We start from the raw sequence: 20,821 nt of genomic DNA, 5'->3' as shown, positions 1-20,821 counted from the left end.
TTGAACATTATTTTACAAGACTAGACAAAAAAGAAAAAATTTGACGAGTACCTGCTTTAACCAACTTTATTGCACACTTTTCACACGATGTATGATGAAGGTCACCTTCAGGACCAATACACGTTTGCTGCCACAGGTAACTTTGTCTCCTACACTATCTCTTCAACATGTTCAAAATACTGTAAAAGAGACACTTGAGTAATTCTTTGCAAGAAAGAAGTTTAGAACTGAAACCAATCAAGGCCCTTCATTTGTGTAACTGAATTTGCTTAATCATATGGAACCAGTTTGTAAACACATTAAAATAGCAGTCGTGGAGGAAAATTTTCATATTCAGCTGACCACAAAAGAACTACCCAGAAACAAAACTAAAGATCTGGTAGCATTTACTTTTTGTACATATTTATCTAAACTTTAAAACAACACTTGTAACAATGTATTACTCATTTGGAAAAAGCATAGATATGAGAAATTTAGTCATATTTATACCTTAAAATGAGATTTTATGAAAATGTTGTGTATGTTTAGAACAATGTATCTAATAATATTCAATACGAAATACTAAGTTGGGTTTTTTATTTCAGTTTCCTCATTCTCTGTATGCTTAGAAAGTTGAAATGTTTCTGAATAACTCAACAGCTCAAGTTTTCTTATTAACGAAGTAATTCAGCACTAGAGAAATTCATAATTGTACTATACCTCACAGATAAGAAAATCGACTCCATTTTCAGTGAACACTGACCTATTTACGAAATTCTTCATGCACCTTCTCTTTATTTCTGCCTGACAGATTCTTTATTTTTTTTTACTTACCCCATATTGCAAATGCTGGGGATGCAAAATTATACTCACCAAAAATAACCCTAGTATACATCTTCTCTATTATTCATTGCTAACAACTTTGTCAGGACTAGCTGTGATACACACAGGAAGACATCACCCAAGAAGAGAGCACAGGTGAGAAGATACTTAAAAGTCTTTAGTGAGTTTCGTTCCTTTTGGGCCACACCCCACACTTGAGAAACTTAAACCTAAGGAAGAAAGAAAGAAAATCATTCACTGGAGAAATCAAGTACATTGTTTGTTTGGAAGTTCTTGCACCTTCTCTCTCTAACATATTTAGAACTGCGAAGCTGGCAAAGTAAGTGAACATTGTGAAAGCAACAAATGTAAAAATCATGATCCACACTTACTGTAAATTTTGCTCCAGCTTCGTTTCCCCTGTTTGCTCTTTTATCATCACTGGCATAAAATGTGAAGGCTTGCATTACATCTGAACCAGCTCTGAGAAATTCTCTATGAAGTTGACGTACTACAAAACAGGAAGAAAAAATAAAAGAAATATAAAAAAGGCATAAAAATCAGCATTTTAATGACAAGTATCCATAACATTATAAACGTTCTCAAGATGCTCGTGGTTGAGAATAAGGCATCGTTGTTTTAATTTTTAATTTTTGGTTTTAAAATATTAAAGTTAAAATTCTGAAAAATATACAATTGAAAAAAGTTAAAGTTATTGGTATTATTATGAATATCCCTAAATTTCCTTACCAGCTTCTGGATTCTCGACGCATGCTTCAGGTGTCGAAGGTCCTATTTTCACATAACCTCGTTTCTCCAAAGCAAACACAAATCCTCCATCACCAATGACCACTCCCTCTTCCAAAAGTTGCAGTAATTCCTTCTTTATTATTAAAAAAGAGGAAACTTGATTGAGTCGAAATTCATTAACTTTAATATAAAAGCTTTTTGTTGAAGTCAAATATATTAATTTCTGATCAAAGAAATTTCCTTATTAATTACATCAGGATTATCAGTCATGTCAGTAATGTGATATTCCAATAATTTGGAAGATAAATCAAAATGTTATACAATAGCTAAAATTCACTGACTTACAAGTGTTGTCTATAAACAGTTTTGTTTGGCAATAGATAAGTTTCTAAATCAGACTGCTTACGTGTGTTAATATTTACATGTGGAAACTTTGATCGAGGTTAAAACTTTACAAAACACGCCCCTGTATACCTATTTCCCTATTAGCGTACATCTCCTTATGATAAACAGTTATTTTGTCAAGTGTCATCTAACATTAACAGATCACTTTTTCCTGCTATTATTAATACCAACTCGTGAATGAAAGAAAGAAACTTTATAATACATTAACTACATTATTTCTCAAATATTGCAGTTCTGTTTAAACTTAGATATTACAAGAATATTATAATTTTCTCCAAACAATTTGCAAATTTATAAATATTTCCTCTTCTTGAAACTTAGAAGCAGTACGTTTAACTATTCTTCCTCCAGAATATGTTCGCGAACACTATACTGTTAGTGAAAATACATGCAATGAAGTACATATTAGCACTACAATAGGAACTGAATTCATTTATTACAGGCTGCTTTAAAGTTCAAAGCTCTGCGATCTACTAAACTCGTTGTTTCCCTTCAAATTAATTTTTATTGGTTATATGAAACACGTTCGCAATAAACATTGGTGGTTACTTACTTTGTTATCTTGAACAGGTCCCATTATACAAAAATTTCGGCGTCTTTCTTTTCTTTATGTTCGTTTATTGGTTGTTGATATTTCACATTCCCACTTCCTCCAACTTTGATGTGAGCGACATGGTGATGCTAAACGTTATTTATACCAGAGGAGGCAGTGATTGTCATGTGATTAACTATTCCCATTTTCAAGAATAGGTAAGGAATAATATTAGATAACCGTTCTTAGATAGGTAAAAGAAGTTAAGATACCCTAAATTTCATTATTGTTTTATCTAGGCTTCTGATATCAAATATAGTTTATCTGTACAATCATCTCCCATTACAGATACAAATTTAGGTATTATTTTTGCGTATACTTCTTTACCTTAAGAAAATGGACTCGACCAAAGGGGAAGCATCAGCAACACAACTGTGTTTACTGTGGAGCTTCCAATGTAGGGGCTAATTACAGTCAAGGGAACTTTCAAGTTAATCATAATACTGTGAGTAGTAAATCATGTTCACTGATATATTTTGAAAAATCTATAAAAAATTTAAAGATAATGTTACGATTGTGTTTTAGTCGTGTCTTAAATGATTGTTCCAGCTCTTTGTTATATCGGTATCTTATACGGCCATTTTCTTTTTACGGAACGTATCGATATATTAGCAAAGGCGCTCAACTTGGGTATGTTTTCTTTATTTTAGTTGTAAGTTAGTTAGTTTGTTTTTTTGAATTTCGAGAAACTTTACTCGAGAACTATCTGCGCTAGCCGTCCGTAATTTAGCAGTATAAGACTAGAGGGAAGGCATATTGTCGTTAAAACCCACCGCCAATTCTTGGGCTACTCTTTTACCAACGAATAGTGGGATTCATTGTTACATTATAGCGTCCCAACGGCTGAAAGAGCGAGCATGTTTGGTTTGACGGAGATTCAAACCCGCGACCTTCGGATTATAATGTTTAATAGTTATGATCAAGAAGATGGCACAAATGATCACATCCAAAAGTTGCAATGGTAAAAGTCGGAGAAGGTGCAATTTCACATGTTTATAATGTTTGCCTTACAAGAAAATATACCCAATGGCACAGCAGTATATCCGCGGATTTACAACGCTAGAAGTCAGATAGCCAATACTGTAAATTTGTGCTTAAATTCAAGCAATAAACCTCATAAATGAAATTAATATTCACATTATTACAGTGAAAGATATTTATAAACTCGATTTATAATGCATTTATTTTGTATTTAGGAGTGGATTGAACCACCAGCTATTTGATGCATTATTGTTGAGCCAGTACACAATACGTAAAAAATTACTAGATCGTTATGAATGATACTGACCGGACTGATCCTTTAAAATATCAATCCGTTCCTGTCTGTATTCCTTATATTGCATAACAAAAACTAAAATCAATCTAAATTTTATGTAGATGAACATCGTATAAAATATCGAAATGAACAACGTCGATATAATTGTAATTCTGATCAAATGAACGAAAAACAAAATATTTATTAAATTTTTCTTTACACTAAACAAAAGCCCACTGTGGCTCATCGGCATGTCTGCGGAGTTAGAACGCAAAAAAACGAGTTGTAATACCCGTGTTGGGCAGAGCACAGATAGCCCATTGTGTAACTTTGTGCTTAACTCAAAACAACAACACAAAGCAAAACTTGTAGTTAGTAGAAATAAGCAATTATTCACAATTTGAAGGTTGATTCTTAATATAGATGCATAAAAAACTCACACGTAATATCAAATAAACCTTTATATCTCAAATACAAAACATACATGCATTTCATAAACCTTTGAAATTTATGGTCAGCGGGTGACCATCTGTCGGCTGTCATTTCTTTACGAGAACGTTTCTCAGTGGAGTTCCGGTTCGGATTTACAACGCTTAAAATTATTGGTTCGCATCTCCTTGGTAGACACAGCAGATAGCCCGATGTGGCTTTACTATAAGAAAAAACACACACTTGACGAGAGATAACATTCTGGATAGTGGCGTATTTAGGTAGGGGCTAGAGGGGTTCAGCCCCAAAGCCCATTGATAATTTTATTCTATGTAAAACTACATGGGATGTAGGGCCCTCACCAGTTAATATTCCCTCAGCCAACACAATCATAAACCCAAACTTGTTCGACATTTGAGCCGTGGGGGCATTATAATATAATGGTCAATCCCACTGTTCATTGGCAAAAGAGTAGCCCAAGAGTTGGCGGTGGGTGGTGATGACTAGCTGCCTTCCCTGTAGTCTTACACTGCTAAATGAGGGATGGTTAGCGCAAATAACCTTCGAGTAGCTCAGCGCGAAATTCAAAAACAAACAAACCAACTTGTGATCAATCAGTTTTTGAAAAACTTTCCACAGCATCCAACACTCATTTCTAGTCATTATGGACATACTGTTCGAGAGACCAATATGGATGACCTTTTATACCTCACTGTTCAACAAAATGCTCATTTTGTATGTTACCTTTCATCTCCAAAGCTGTAGGCTGAAACAAGTTACCCTAGACGTGTCTTCTTCATGTTTAGAATCATATAGGTTATTCCTATTCTGTTTCCTAACAGGTCCATTAGCAAAGCAGTTACTTTGCTCATCCAGTCCTATGGGATACTCAAGCAGAGACATCAGCATTTGCTGAGGTGTTTGTCTCATATATAAATCTTCCTGTGGAAAACATTATTAGCCTTATATAATCAGTAAAACCAGTGTAGTTCATCAATGTGCTGGGACTTATGGATAAATGGTTTAAAGTCTTTTATTTGTGTCTTCCCCAACATGCTGGAGGCAGCTGGGTTGCAACATTCATTGGCAAAATTGGTACTACTTCTGTTGTTCTAGGTTTATTCCTCTTCAATGGCCAGTTCTGAAGAACTACATAAAATTTTGTCATGACAGATACAGATTTTGAAATCGTAGATATCTCTCACTTCCAAGTTCTGTTCTGCAAATTTATTAGGCGGTCTTTTAATACATTTGTAATCAGCACAATTTAGTATGATTTTCCTCTGGATCTATTCAGCAACACAATTTTCAATCGTCCTTCTGCCACTTGCCCAGATGGTCATTAGAATTTAGAGCATGATCATCTAATCTCAGAAAGAAACATCAAACAGCCTGTTCCTTTGTCCACCTCATCTTAGCAGTGATACCTCTGAAATACTTCAAGAATTGGTGTAATTCTTCTTGAACATTGTGGTGTGATCAGTTTTATTTCACTTACAAGTTTCTCCCTTACTGGATCCTGTCGTATGCAAAGTGAAAATGTTTTAAATGTCACCCAGGTGACAGAACAACGACACACTTGGGATGACCCATCATATAAGCTTTAAATTTTCAAAAGATCATCAGTTGCTCTCAAGTCTGTAAAACACATTTCGGTCCTGGAGAACAAAGTAGATAATATCTACCAAATAGAACATTAATACAACACCAACAAATGCAAGAAAAAATAAATGGCTTTCTGAGAAACTGAGTTTATGCTTCGAATGAATGCCTGCAATCATCCATAACAGCAGGATATCAAGTGACAAACATCGGTACAGTCGCCAACGCACTTAGTCCAATCTAAATTGTTTTCACGCATAAAAGGGTCAAGGATCTCTAACAAATCTCGAGCTTTTGTACTGCAGTCATACTTTTACAAAAGAGAAGGTCTTCCACAATTTTGTCACCATCCACAAACTGTGCATAGAAAATCAAATGAACATCCTTGTTACTATCCGTCGCCTCATCTCGCTGTAACCCGAATTCCTTCTATTTATTTATTTTCAATTAGTTGATCGTTGAGGTCTCCAGTCATGTGTTGTAGTCTACGACTAATAGTATTGGTGGACAAAGGCACCTTTGAAAGAAGTTTTCGTTTTCCCACAGTTTCACCAACCATAATGTTTACCATATCCACTGCAACTGGTAAAATCAGTTCTTCTGCGATGGGTGAAACTTTTTATATTGCGCGACTCTATACACCACCATGTGGAATGCTAGCAAAGCATTGCTTGGTATTGATGCTTGTTTCAATAATGTACCTTTTTTGCTCGTTCAATTCTTTTAACTTTCTGGTAAAAGAATCACGAGATTTACCAGCCATGTTAGGATGACTGGTCTCTAGGTGGTGTTTTAGTTTGCTTGGAAGTATGCATGCATTCTGGAGCCGAAACTTTTAGACATAATACACACTGTGGACAATCTTCATGATTGACATCTACCGAAATAAAATCATAATCTAGATAACTATTGTCATATTTCCGATATTTCTGTTCATTCACAACTCTGCCATTGATCTGTGGCTCGCCGTCCTTTTTTTCACTCCCACACTTCTTACTAATGTTCAAAACGTTTTTTTTTTTTTTCATTTTTATGCACAAGGATTAAAAATCAACAAAATAATTCACTGAACTTCGCAGACACTTGATCACAACACCCTTCACTTATTTCAATCACTGATGGACCCGAACAGTCGACAATTATTTATATACAAAATCTAAGAAACGAGAAAGTTTGAGAAGTTACTGGCGTAGCCGAAAATACAAGAAAAGAAAAACAACCTCGGTGTCCGCCAGGTGTCGATATCGCTGTGTTTCCCTTAAAAACATTTTGAATATTCGGATTCACCCCAGGGCGCAGCGGTGTACAATTTGGGGACCATTTTCCTAACCTCATATTTTATAGCTAATTGAAATAAATATTTTGAAATCAAGCTTCACCAACAAAGCAGAAAAAAAATGTAGTCTAGCCAGTCAAACTTCTGTAGATTCATTTCTGAGTCCATCAAATTTCAGTAAGCTAAGATAAAATGAATTTTTGGCGAATTCAGAGAATACGTATTGGAAAATATCGTTTAGATTAACAACTTCTAATATACAGAAAGGACAATGTGTTTTGGTAACACCAGATTCCAACAATAGCTTACATATCATGTTGTTTAATATTGTTGTTAGTCTATGTACTGAAAGTATAAAATCAAATAAAACTGGGTAGTGGTTAAAAAAACAATTTGAAATACAGGGTGACTGTCGAGATATTTTAAGATTACAAAGACGGTATGCTCATGAGAAGTAAAAGTGATCTCATGTAGGATGCTCAGAATTGAGCTTAAAATAGTAATTTCTCTGCGTTATATTTCTACATATCTTGTCATCAGTATCAATTTCTCTTTTTATTTGCCAATCTATCAAAGAACTGATATTTATTATTATGTTAAATTCGTTCGTTTTAATACACCTTGTAAATCCGAGATTGATATTGTGCTTCATTACAAAACAAGAGTAAATAAGTGATTTACTTTGAGTTAAAACTAATATAAAAAGAATTTACCCTGGCTTAGGTTTGTAGTTTAAATTTCGACAAATAAGATACCAGTGTAAAGTAAAACATGAAACATCTTTCAATACACTATTGAAATACATCACAAGACACTTTTTAATTTTTAGATGTTTTTTCGAAGCATGTTAACGAACATGTAAAGGTTAAATGATCAACATGGGTTACATAAGGAATTGGATCAATACATAGTGAATGCTAATTCACTCTTTTTAACATCCAAAATAATTTCAACTCACACTTCATCACAAATGAGGTTCAGAAATTCTTCACAGATATTTGCAGAAAGGTGTGAGGACTTTCCCTTACCAGCATTCCCACGTTTTTCAATGAGCTCTTTGAAAAATGAATCAAACTTGATCAGCAACCCTAATGCTCCCAAATAATTGCCATTGTACTGTGAACCTACAGTTTTATTATTTCCACAGGTGCCAAATCTCTTGTTGTAAAGAATTTTACAAGAACAACAACTCTTTTTTAGAACATTTCGCCAAAAAAGTTACTTTTCGTTGAACCAGTTTATTGAGGCCGAGTCCACTTGACCAAGTCTCTTTTGAAACTGTAGTAAAAGAGCGTACAATTTTAATGTTTGAAGCCAATTTCATGTTTAGAAATTTTACTGTCTGCATGCATCCCATTTTCAAAACTTGTTGGAGAAAAAGTTGAGTTTGTATTAGAAATTAACCCCCACACACAAAGCAGTAGATTAAAACAATTGATGGTGAGTATAATAACCATTCATGATGAAAACATTCACAACTATGCAATTCAACTTTAAAAGCAGAATCTAAAAAAAACTTTTCTGGGCTTTATATGTGAATTTGGAATTCTTGAAATCACAGTAATGACTCTTACAGAATGGAGGATCATTAATAACCTAACAAGAATGTTGCTCATTACTAATAAGTTGCCACAATGCAGGATAAGTTGTAGGATTTCTTTCAGTATAAATTGTTGTTGCAGTTGTCCACTGTGATGCATCCAGTGTTATGTTGTGTTCATGAATCTGCAGCAATTTGGTAATTTAGTTATTTCTTCTTTTTCTTTCAATCCTATTTTCAGAATTGAGGAAAAGCAAGACAACTGCACCTGATGATGCCTTTACTAGTGACATCATGAATGTAATAAATGATGTATTTGTGAAACATGTATATAATGTCTATGAAATATTTGTTTATCCAATGAGTTTAAATCATAGATAACAGAAATTAATTGCTTGATGTATATAAAAAAGATTGAACCTCATGAATAAAAATACATATATAAATGCAAATTTTAAATTCATATTCAAATCACATATTCCTTGTATTATTTTAAAAAGTACATAAATCACCAAAATTATGTGTATTTTATATACAAATAGAAATAGTAAATAACCTTTCAGAAGTTACCCAAAACCAGCAGCCATCCAGAAGTTGGGTAATCCATGGTAAGTCCAATAAGAGGCATTGGGTCTGGAGCATATGTTATTGGTCCTACCACTTTGGTCTGGATATTAGCAGTACGTAATAAAGGAATAAAGTCCTTTGGGATGTTGCTCATAAAATACGATTCTGTAACTATTAAATATTAATCATACTAAAGCTAACACTAAAAACAATGTACAAATGCACACATTGTGTGAGATTACCAAAGAGAACAGACCTTTAGTTCCTTTACTTCAGGTATAGTTGATGTCATTAAATACTGATGATGAATTGGAACAAGCAGAAATTCTACACCAACCATTTTTCCTATTTCATGAGCCCAAAAACCTAGATAAAAGATCAATGACAATTACATTATACCATAATGGTATAGAATCTTTTTTCTTTATTTTTGGTGGAGGGAAAGACTTATAACAAACGTGTATGTTTGAATTATTAGGTTGAGGAATAATTCGTGAGCGTTTTTAAATAATTTCATTCAAGCATTACATGCAAGACTATACAATACTTCAATGCATAAACACATTACACCAAAACATTTATTATGATACTTTATTTCATGTAATACCTAGGTATATAGTATGCATTGTTTTAAACGAAATTGCAAGAAATTAAATGCGAAAAGCAAATGGTGTCGAAAATGCTTGATTTTGTCCACTTGACAGTCCATTTAATGAGCTGAAAATGAAAGCAAAAATTAAAGACATATGAAAATCAAACACACCATCTATTAGAGCAAAAAATTATCTACCAAATGACATGAAATATTTTGCGAAAGCGTTTCATTTATGAATATATTTGTTTAACTTGAAAAAACGCTCACGAATTATTCCTCAACCCAATATATTATTATCATGAAATATTATTTAATTACACATTGATTGATTGATTTAAATTAAGCACAATGCAGAACAATGGGCTATCTGTGCTCTGCTTACCATGGGTATCAAATTCTTGTTTCTCGTGGTGTGGATCCACAGAGATACCACTGTGCCACTGGGGGGCTTAATTACACATTAAGGGTATTGTTACTGAATAACTATTAACCATTATCAATAAACACATTTTTTTTGCAAATTTTAATGACATATTAAATTAAAATCCTTGTTGTTTTGGTCCTCATAACAATTCCTCTATTCAAAAGTGTCTACTGCCACTCTAATTTCTTCCTCTACACAAATCTATTTGGGTGGGGGAGAAATGCTCTTCTGGTGCCTGGACCATAGCTATAGCATGCTTTACATAAAGCTTCTGTAACACATGAAAGAATAAATACAACAAACTCTGTAATGTTGTATAGTATTACATTGAATTACTTCTGTTGTAAGCAGTCTCCAATAGATATTGAAAAAAAATATTTTGTAACTAGGTATGTGTTAATTATAAATGTGATGAATAAACTTGTCATGTTATGTGTTCATGTTGATATGGACATATATACTCTTTAATGCACAATAACCTTACAAATTTATCTTTGATAAAGTATACTTTTGTAAATTTGAAGTTCAAAATGAGAAATTTTCTCTAATATTTAAAAATAACATAATACTAAGGGACAGCAAGTGATCTACTGGACTATTATTAATAAATAATTTTTTAAATTTCTTAAAATCAGTCCCTATCACTCATATACTTATCAAGCGGATTCTTAAACTCATTTAAATTTATTCTCTCCACAGCATCCTAGGGCAAACCATTCCAAAAGCCAACCATCCTGTTAGAAAAATACAACTGTCTTTGCTGAAGATGACTCCTATTTTGCCAAAATTTATATTTGTGTCCCATAGTCCTACTTTTTTTGCCATTAAATATGAAAACAAAGTTATGTATCGAAACTATTCATTCCCTTTACAATCTTAAACACCTAAATTAGATCCCTTCTAACTCTTCTTTTGTTTCAAAATAAAATAACTTCACAAGTTTTAACCTCTCCTCATATAACAACCCCTCAATCCTGGGTACCATTCTGGTATCCCTTCTCTAAACCCTTTCCAATAATTCAATGTCCTTCCTTAGGTGAGGACCTCAAGACTGAACATAATACACAAATATGACCTAACCAGTGACAACAGCAATGAAACTTTACCTTTTACATATTTTTATTGGTATTCATTATTTCTGTAGGTAAAATTCTATTTACCTGTCACTCGCAAAGACACACTTCTTTGGTTTTAGAGACTGATTGACTTTTACAGCAAAAATCCTTTCTTTCACAATACTCTTAAAGATATTCCTATCCACTTATATACTCATTGTACTTATACTTCTTATACTTGCACTTCTAATTATAAAAACCCACATGCATAATCTTAAATGTATTATAATTAAAACCCATCTGCTTTTTATGTGCCCACATCAATAAATGATCCAAATTCTTTTGTAAAACAGAAGCATTTTCTTCATAACTAGCACCACTCAAAACAATTTATTGGCCATTCCTTTATCTACGTTGTCTTTGGATGTTGTAATTTTCTTACACTGAAAATGTTTTTCTGGGAGGTACTTATCTCCACTCACAAGATTAGCTTTTCTTTTTTAATGCTGCCCTCTAATTGTGAACGTTTTTACTAATGTATGCCATACACAATACACCTTTCCCCTGTGGAAGATCCCAACATGTCTCTTGTGCAAATCGTCCTGTGTCACTTGTTAACCAATAGGAACATGACCATTGATTTGGTCCCTACCCTTACTTCTAAGTATAGCAGAACGTGGGAGGATGGGAGGTAGGAGAAGAGGTAAGTACTTATTGGAAATACATTTTCAATGTAGGAAAAGACTAGCTTCCATTACGGTACTTGAATACCTTCAGAAGATTAGCTAGAATCCCATACTGAAATGGAAGAGGAACCAGTGCAAAAGAAAAATAGAAATATCCCCATAATCATCTGTACAATACTCTGATCATGAGAAAAAATGGAGAGCATCACACCACTTCTGAACCAGCTATACTCTTTGCTTTTATATATATAATTCAGGAAACACAAGGGCACAAAATGTAGGGTTTAATGTGGCAAGGGCATACATGCATGGCAAATACCCAGCATGCAATATCTTCTCTATGGGGAACCAACTTCATGCAAGGAAAGGATGAGGACCATGTTTATTTCACCTCTGATACAGGAATTAGGATTAAGATCTGCACAAATACCAGGATATTTCTACTCACTTGCAGAAAATGACATCCAACAAGGTTAGAACGAGGACATCCAATCAAGAGAGTGAACTGCATATATGGTGTATTGGTTGACTCAAATTCAAAATCTCCTGTGCAGGAAACCAACATCCTGGAAGGGTAGGATAAGGGCCTACTCTGCATGTGCAAATGAAATATGGAAGCAACTGATGTAAAGAAGTGTGAGGATTGGTTCACTCAATCCCAAACTTCTTTTAGAGGTATCCAATATTTGTGAGGGAAAATGAGGACATCCAGTCTGTACATGCAACACTAGTGGAGGCCACATCTTCTTTTATTTTACAGCAGCAGAACACTACTGCCCTACTCTCAATTTAATGGTTATCGCCATCTATGTGGAACCCATCCAGAAGGCAGCCTCCATGGTCCACTACTGCAGAGGCTTGGAACTGGAAAGTAGCAAAGAATCCCATACTCCACTTGGAAAAGAGAGGAAATAATGTGCGAGGGAGTCAGAAGACTGTAATCACCAGAGACAGTGTAATGCATGACCATGAAACTCTTATTTTGAAAAGCAGACTACACTAAGCACCACTGAGGGCATGATTAGGATGAGCAGCTATCCTGTTTGTTTTATTCGTGTTGTCCATGGGTGGTATGACCCAGAATAAGCACATTTATTAGATCAATATCTCTAATAGTTTCTGATTTACAGCCCTGTAAAATTTAATTAATTTTCGCAAATTCATTTTAGGGCAAATTTGGCTGCTTAAAGCTGCAAGAGTAAAGGTGATAGAAGGCTGAAATTTGCTACACTGACTGAATTAATCTCACGGAAATCAAAAATGGTATCAAACCCAGTTTATCTCTCTTAAGATTTTCATAGTGAGGCAGTAAAATCACCTGAAAACCCAAAATTGTAAAAAACGTTGGTTTATGTAATAAGCCATAGATCTAAGACTTAATATGATACAAAGCTGAATTTTCTTTTCAAAATTCCTTTAACATATCAGTTGATAAATCAGCAATTGTTGTAATTAAAAGTCTATTAGATCTCCTGTAAAAAAATTTAGTTGCATGCCATTTTTTATGATGTAGCTAAAAATAGCCCTACTTCAGGCCACAGCTTGACCACGTTACCAATTATTCAGCCTTTTCAGATGTGTACCATATATTCTTACATCTCTGAATATAATCTACAAAAAAGAAATCAGAATGGTTTTCAACCTACTTTTTGAGTTATAATTTTTTAAAGTATCCTCTGGCCATATGTTGTTTACTTGAAAAAAAATACAGGTGTGTTATTGGGTGCAAATATATCCATACAACTTTGAAATAATTTATGAATCCCATTGAAATATTCTAATCAGCCTTTACCACATATTCTTACATCTCTGAACATGATCTTCAAAAAAATCAAGATTGTAAAAAATAATAAATTATCAAATTTTAAGAGTCTGTGATATGTACCATTGGACAAAGGACCACATTCAGAGCATTCAGTTCTTTCTTGTCAATCAGGAATTAGTCCTGCAGAATTGTGTAAAGTTTGATCTACTTGAGTGCTATGAAAAATGCAAAACTGTGGCAGGTATTAGGTCACATCATAGCTTTATTCCTCACTCTACCAACAAATTGTATATGAGAAGGCTATCAGATGATGATGTGTACACAGTTGTAACTGTTGGTAGTAGTAGTGAAAGTGATGCTGCAGCAACTCAAATAGGGTCTAATGATAACAATGATAATTATCAACCAGGGAAATATGTGACATGCACATACAATCCTGAATGGTATGTGGGAAACATAAAAGATAGATCAGATGAACATTCCGATGTGTTGGTGTCATTCATGAAGAAATCTAGAAACAAACTCTTCTCATGGCCTGCAAGGTCACGAAAGATAAAAGCTGGATTCCTTTCTGATAAGTGTACCTACCATGCAAGGCAGTAGTGTTCACCGCTATGTTCTAAGTCAAAGTATTCTGAACATAATCAAACTCGAATTTTAGAAATTTATTCAAGCTGTCTGAACAAAGCAATATTTATTTGATGTTGTTAACGCTAATTTATCGCCAAAGCAGTTTTTTGAAACATTTCATTGTGACGATTATTTAAGTTTGGTGTGACGATATTCTTTCTCAGTTATCCCCTGTTGTAGCACTGTGCTTTTTGTGTCTGATTTACCTATGTATTTATTATATTATGTATCTTAAACTCAGCCATATCTGCATAACTGTAATGCATACACAATATATTTGCATTGTAATGTGATCTAACTAGTTATGCCCATAAACTTGTTCAGAAATGAATTAATTCTTTCTTGTTTCTTACAACTTCATTATTTAACATTGTGAAAGGCTGGTTAGAATATTTCAGTGGAATACATCCAATTCTGAAAGGTATTTTTCAAAATTGTATGGATATATTTGCACACAGTAACACACCTGAACTGATTTTTTTTAAAATAAAAAACGTATGATCAGAGGATAGTTTAAAAATTATAACTTAAAAAGTAGGTTGAAAACCATCCTGATGTTTTTTGTAGATCCTATTCAGGGGCGTATGAATATATGAAAAAATCTGAAAAGGCTGAATAATTGGTGACATGGTCAAACTGTGGCCTGAAGTAGGGCTATTTTTGCTAAATCATAAATAGTTGAATGCAGCTAAATTTTTTTACAGGAGATCTAACAGACTTTTAATTACAACAATTACTGATTTATCAACTGATATGTTATAGGAAATTAGAAAAGAAAATTCAGCTTTGCATCATATTAAGTCTTAGATCTATGGCTTATTACATAAACCAACGTTTTTTACAACTTTGGGTTTTCAGGTGATTTTACTGCCTCACTATGCAAATCCTAAGAGAGATAAACTTGGTTTGAGACTATTTTTTGAATTATCTGAGATTAATTCAGTCAGTGTAGCATATTTCAGCTTTCTACCAACAATACTCTTGTGGTTTCATGCAGCCAATCTTGCCTAAAAATGAATTCGCCAAAAATAAAAGAAAATTAACCAAATTTTACAGGGCTGTAAATCGGAAACTATTAGATATATTGATCTAATCTTTGGCAATTTTTCATTATATGGGTAGATGAGCACATGTGAATTTTTTCAAGGCATTCTATGGAGGTCACCTGCAGCTCCCTGGATCATTTGACACGGAATGACCCAAGAGTTACGTGATCAGATTAAAACATGACTAAATGACCCCTATAAATAGGAAAGAAGAATCCCAAGGCCAGCAAAGAGCAAGGAGCTGTAAACTGGAGATAAGAAGAGAATGTACAACCTTAGACCAACAGCCCAAAGTCAGTGTGTGGTCAATATATGCATTACAGCTATGGAGAGCCCCTTCTGCAAAAAGAAGAAAAGCTGTTCATGGAGTATGGAGTATGTTCTGTAGAAGTACGAGCCAGGACTCACTACCAAAAGAGATAGTCAATACAGTATCTGTATTAACAACTTATCTGATTATCTTTGTTTTATTAAAAAAAAACATTTAAAACAGCAAATAAAACTACAAGATTTTGGTGGAATATTATCTGCTCCTTGTTACAAGTGTAAATTTCATGAGCTATTTTTCATTATACTGTGAGAATATAATGAAAACTGTTGCCATAGAAAGTCAAATTCATGTTCCAACTGACTTTTGTTAGTGTATGGAAAATTTTCAAGAATTTCTCAATGGTAGTTTTAAATTTTAATATTTCTAAGCTTAAGTTCAACCACACCCACTTGGAAAAGCAAAGCTTTATTCCCAGCTGACAGTTTGAAGTTTATAATCTGTGATTATGAGAAAACCCAATTGTAAAGAAAAATATATATGTAAAAATGGCTTATTGACTTCTCTACTCATACCAGTCATATATAGTTTGAATTTGAATTGTGTGCTTAAAACCAGTAAAAATAGAAGAGATTTTACATGATTCAGTTGTAACCTGAAGAAACCTCTACCAGTGTATGGATTTGTAGCATAAGATAGAAAAGAAGCTTAGTCTATTGATCCCTTGAGACATACTTAAGGCTTCACAAGTGTTTCTCACCATATATGTATTAGTTTACTGAACAGTCAGTTTGCATTTAGATTGAACATTTATATTCTAAATAGTTATGTATTATTTGTGTTTATAAATGCATATTTGAAAATTTTACGATTGTATATATTCAACTTGATGTAGTTTTACTTGTGGAAATATCTAAGCAAAATGGCATCATTTGCATATGGAAGCTCTAGTGAAAGTAACTGTGGACAACCTTTGCCCTATAATGATACAGAACACCATAGGGTCACATTGTCAGGAACAGACTGGCATACTTGTATCAAAAATAAAAAACAAAGAATTGGAAAAGATAAAGATGTGTAATTATTCACATGAAAAAAATTACAAAATACTCCACAAACATTTAAAAGGTATGTGGATATTTTCACTTCTTAAAGTTAATTATTTCATTGCACTGTATATTAAATATAATTATAATATCTAGAGTTAATGATATAAAAGAGAAAGTGTAAAATAAAATATAAATATTTACTTTATAAAAAAATTTGATATTCATTTAAGAGATTCTAGAGACTGTGTAAATGAAATATGAAAACTATAAGATAAGTAAATAATACTTTTATGCCCAAAATGAAGATTACATTGCATCTGAACTATTTCAAGTCTGAGTGCAAATAACTACATTAAATAATGAATGTTTTGTTATAAATAGTAGAAAAATTCTAAATTAAATTTTTATTTTTCTAAAGCTACATGACAGTAAGATTGTTCAAGACAAAATTAAACTATTTCATCAACTGGTTTCATTTTATAAAGAACTTTCATAAGAGTTACATACCTACTTACAAGAAGGTCATAGTGATCAGGTTAAAGAGACCTCAGATGAGCTCAAACAAAGGATAAGAGAGGAGACATAATAGACTCTGTCCTCAAAAGTCATAGAACCACTGTAAGAGAAGAGAAGTGAGCAGAAATGGTGTGCCAAAAGACCCATACCAGAGAATAAAGTGAAAAGGTAAAAGTTGTGCCCAATTTGTAAGGGTGACTAAGGACCATTAAAAAATTAGGGACTGAGAAGAATGAATGGAATAATTTCATGTGGCTGAAAAACCAGCCAATGTGAGTACCATTGAAAAGGAGCTAATGGGTTGGACAGACAGAAACGCACTTGGGACAGTAGGAAGAAGCAAGTCATCCCAGGAAAAGAGAAAGCACAATCCTAGGTCACAAAGTTGTAGAGTGAAGGGCTACACCAACCAACCAAGATGGAAGGTGCCAAGGCCTGCAAGAAAGAGAAATGTGCAAAATCAGTACACCATCCCATGATGGACTAACAGATGAAAAGGACAACAATGCCCTGGGGTGGAATATGGAGATATACATTGAAGGCAACATTAGCAGTCATCCAAAGACCTTTAGCAAAAGACCATTGCAGAGTAGATAGGATGCCTTAATGATCTAAGAGGTGTAAACAAATCCAAAGAGATAGGATAGATCATCAACCCGACTCCAGTTTTTGGTCCATTTTGGAACTCCAAACAGATTAAAATACCTCCACCCCAAACAGCAGAGGTCTAAAGGCCTGTTAGGTGAGAATGAAGCAACTGACAAAGAAAGATGTTGGCATGACCAGAGGTCCTGAGGAGATAGAACAATATAGGCAAGCTGGAGATTTGCAGTTTGCATTTAGATTAGTCCTCCCATGGACCTGGGAGGAGGAAGAAAGGGATAAAGATACTATATGAGAAAAGACCAAGACCTGATTGAGGTATAGAGGAGGTGCACTGGTGAACAAGGTTAACAGATGAGATCCAACTGGACCAAGACTCATGGGGCAGACTATAGAACTGATATTGGTGTGCCTTACACCATTGGTAAAACAATGAACTCTGGTACAGCTAAATAAGGAAAAGCAAGAACATAGAAGGGAAGATCTAGTTGAGAAAAAGTGGTAGCACGTGTGGTGCAGATTGCGACAAATGTGATACCAGTAAAGAAAGGATGGAAAATCATCGGACTGGACAAGTCTTAGACACCAAGAACAATAATAAATATGCAACATTGCAACAACAGGGTCATATGTGGAGCCCGTAGATAGGGTCCATGAAATAAGTCATAACAATCCAAAATGTCTTAAAAAAACCCCAAAAACATACAGTTGTAAGGTCAGAACTGAAGTTGACAGGTGGGCAAACAGGAAAGTAAAGATAAAGGAGACACCTCTGGGAAATCTTTCTGTAACTTACAGATGAATCTCAAACAGAATGAGAGAAACTGCAATAACCATAGCAAGAAATTAAAGATGTGAAGAGTGAATTGTTTCCTTTTCTTTTCATTTCTAATGAAAAAGGAAAGGATGAAGGTCATAAAATTAAACATTAAAGAGCAATTGACAAAAAAATCACATATCTGAAAAATACATTCCTCAGAAACCAACAAAGGCCAAACAAAATCAACAGGCAGGGGTGAAGAAAGGTACGTCTTATGCTTGGATGAGGGGAAGCTGTTGAGATCTTCATTAACTATGCTAGATACAAAGGGTACAGATGGAAAACAAAGACCAATAAATTCCCCAAAGAATCACCAGTACCTATGGCCTCAAGTATGGTTACAGAAGAAAAAGGCAGACTAAAAGTAAATAATGTCAACTTCAGAATGCATGCTTGAATTTTGTCAAACAAGTAAACGATTTGGTGACAAAACACGGATAAAGAAATGCTTTCAAAATTAAAGTGAAATTGAACAAAGTAAAGTGTAAAGGAGAGAAATCATTTCAAGCCCAAACTGGAAATAAAGAAGGACGTCTACACTCTATACCTGCCAAACAAGAACTGAAGGTTAAGTAGAGGAGTGCAGAGGGAGCTACATGCACTATGTCATGTTCTTATACTAATACAAGTAATGTATGATGATTTGGAAGACAGACATACTGGAATCTTCCAATTCCAAAAGGGAAAGAATTAGGCTTGTGGCATGCATTAGTAAAGATATTCACTGTTAGAAAGAAGTACCAAATGAGAATAGCTAATCTTGTGTGTTGAGGTAAGCACTGTATTGGAATCTTTGTTTCTAAACTCTTCAGAATGTGAATTCAGAAACACCCATTCTAACTTCTTATTAGGTTACTTAAGCACTACTAAGGGCAATTTTGATAAAACATGCCAGTCAATAATTTTTAAGGTGTTTACTATAAATGTTAAACAACTTTAAGTAAAATGAACATGACATGATAGACTTCAAAGGCTGATTACCACTTAGCAACACATATGTGGATTTGATTCTGAAAAATTATTTTATGTCAAGTTTGCACATCTGCTGCATTTACTACATATTTAGTATTTATGATACCTTTTGGTGTTTCAACGTCCCATCTGCCATTGTTAAGTTTCAGTCCTGTGACTGGTACCCCTATTATGATATTAGCTCCATGTTTCTGGGCAGCTCCTGCCATGGCCTTGTAAAATAATAAAGATCTATGTGGCCATCAGCAGGGTTGAAGATCCCTCCAAGAATCTAAAAAGAATATATATATATACAAATAACTAATCACGCCATCGTCACAAAAACTATCCAGATTCTTGAGTTGAAAAATTAAAATCTACTTACTTGCACAGAACCTTTCTCTAAAATAATATACTGTATAATACTTTATTCTGCAATCTTCCATCAGCTTTTAAAAATGAGAAGATTTAGCCATCCTCCATTCAATTTCAGTCAAACAACACATCACAAAATAACTGAACTGTATGCTTGAAGATACTGACACTAGGTTTTTTATACGGCACCTTAGTAAAGGCAAAAACCAATGACTCATTTTTTAATGTTTCTTCTATGAATCCAAGTTAATTTCATCAACATTCTCCATGGTTATGGCACAGTTTACAGTCTGTATCCCTGAACAGGCACCTGAAAATAGGAAGAGAAACTCAAAACTGTGATATCTTTAAAAATCTTAATGTAGGCCAGAAACAGAGAACACACTACAAAATAGGAAATCCTGCTGTGTTAAGAAAAAACATATGTTATCAAACCTCTCAGATTTAACACTCTTAAGAAAATTAGTTTGTGCACATGATTTTGATGTTGGTAGACATTATCCCACATACCTGAATGTAAAGCACAATTACTGTATTTGCCTAGTTTGCAAATAACTGTTTAAATAGTTCAACAATTTAAATAAATGTGTTTAAACAAACTGAGGAAATATATTAAGATTTAAAAATATGCACAAATCTAAAATAAAAGCTATATGGTAATTTTTTTCTTGTCATAAAATACTTACACCATTCATATTTAACAAAGGAAACATTTCAAATATTTCATCTGGCCCTATAATATGTTAAAGATTCAAATTGTTTAAACTGACAAGCAAAAACAATTAACTGTTAAAATATTTTTTTAAAATCATCTTACTAAC

General features: G+C 33.8%; 1 protein-coding gene and 1 pseudogene across 2 annotated transcripts in view; one reads left to right on the top strand and one right to left on the bottom strand.

Annotated features, from left to right (window-relative positions):
- LOC143237251 (betaine--homocysteine S-methyltransferase 1-like) overlaps positions 1-20,821 on the top strand; it is a 62,221-nt pseudogene that overhangs the window by 21,505 nt on the left and 19,895 nt on the right. The window lies entirely within an intron of this gene.
- The window catches only part of LOC143237245 (betaine--homocysteine S-methyltransferase 1-like), a 38,057-nt gene continuing 17,282 nt past the window's right edge, over positions 47-20,821 (bottom strand). Inside the window, exons 4-10 of the mRNA XM_076476293.1 lie at positions 20,011-20,310; positions 19,753-19,917; positions 9,474-9,583; positions 1,552-1,684; positions 1,194-1,312; positions 853-1,031; positions 47-179 (exon numbers count right to left, since the gene is read on the bottom strand). Of these exons, the coding sequence (XP_076332408.1) occupies positions 1,026-1,031; positions 1,194-1,312; positions 1,552-1,684; positions 9,474-9,583; positions 19,753-19,855 (471 nt within the window). The 5' untranslated portion in view covers positions 19,856-19,917; positions 20,011-20,310 and the 3' untranslated portion in view covers positions 47-179; positions 853-1,025. The remainder of the gene's footprint in view (positions 180-852; positions 1,032-1,193; positions 1,313-1,551; positions 1,685-9,473; positions 9,584-19,752; positions 19,918-20,010; positions 20,311-20,821) is intronic.

The sequence above is a fragment of the Tachypleus tridentatus genome, chromosome 13, assembly GCF_004210375.1.
Source record: "Tachypleus tridentatus isolate NWPU-2018 chromosome 13, ASM421037v1, whole genome shotgun sequence".
In the NCBI taxonomy this organism is placed as follows: domain Eukaryota; kingdom Metazoa; phylum Arthropoda; class Merostomata; order Xiphosura; family Limulidae; genus Tachypleus; species Tachypleus tridentatus.
Note: the sequence above shows the minus strand (reverse complement) of the source record. Positions and strands in the feature narration are given on the sequence as shown.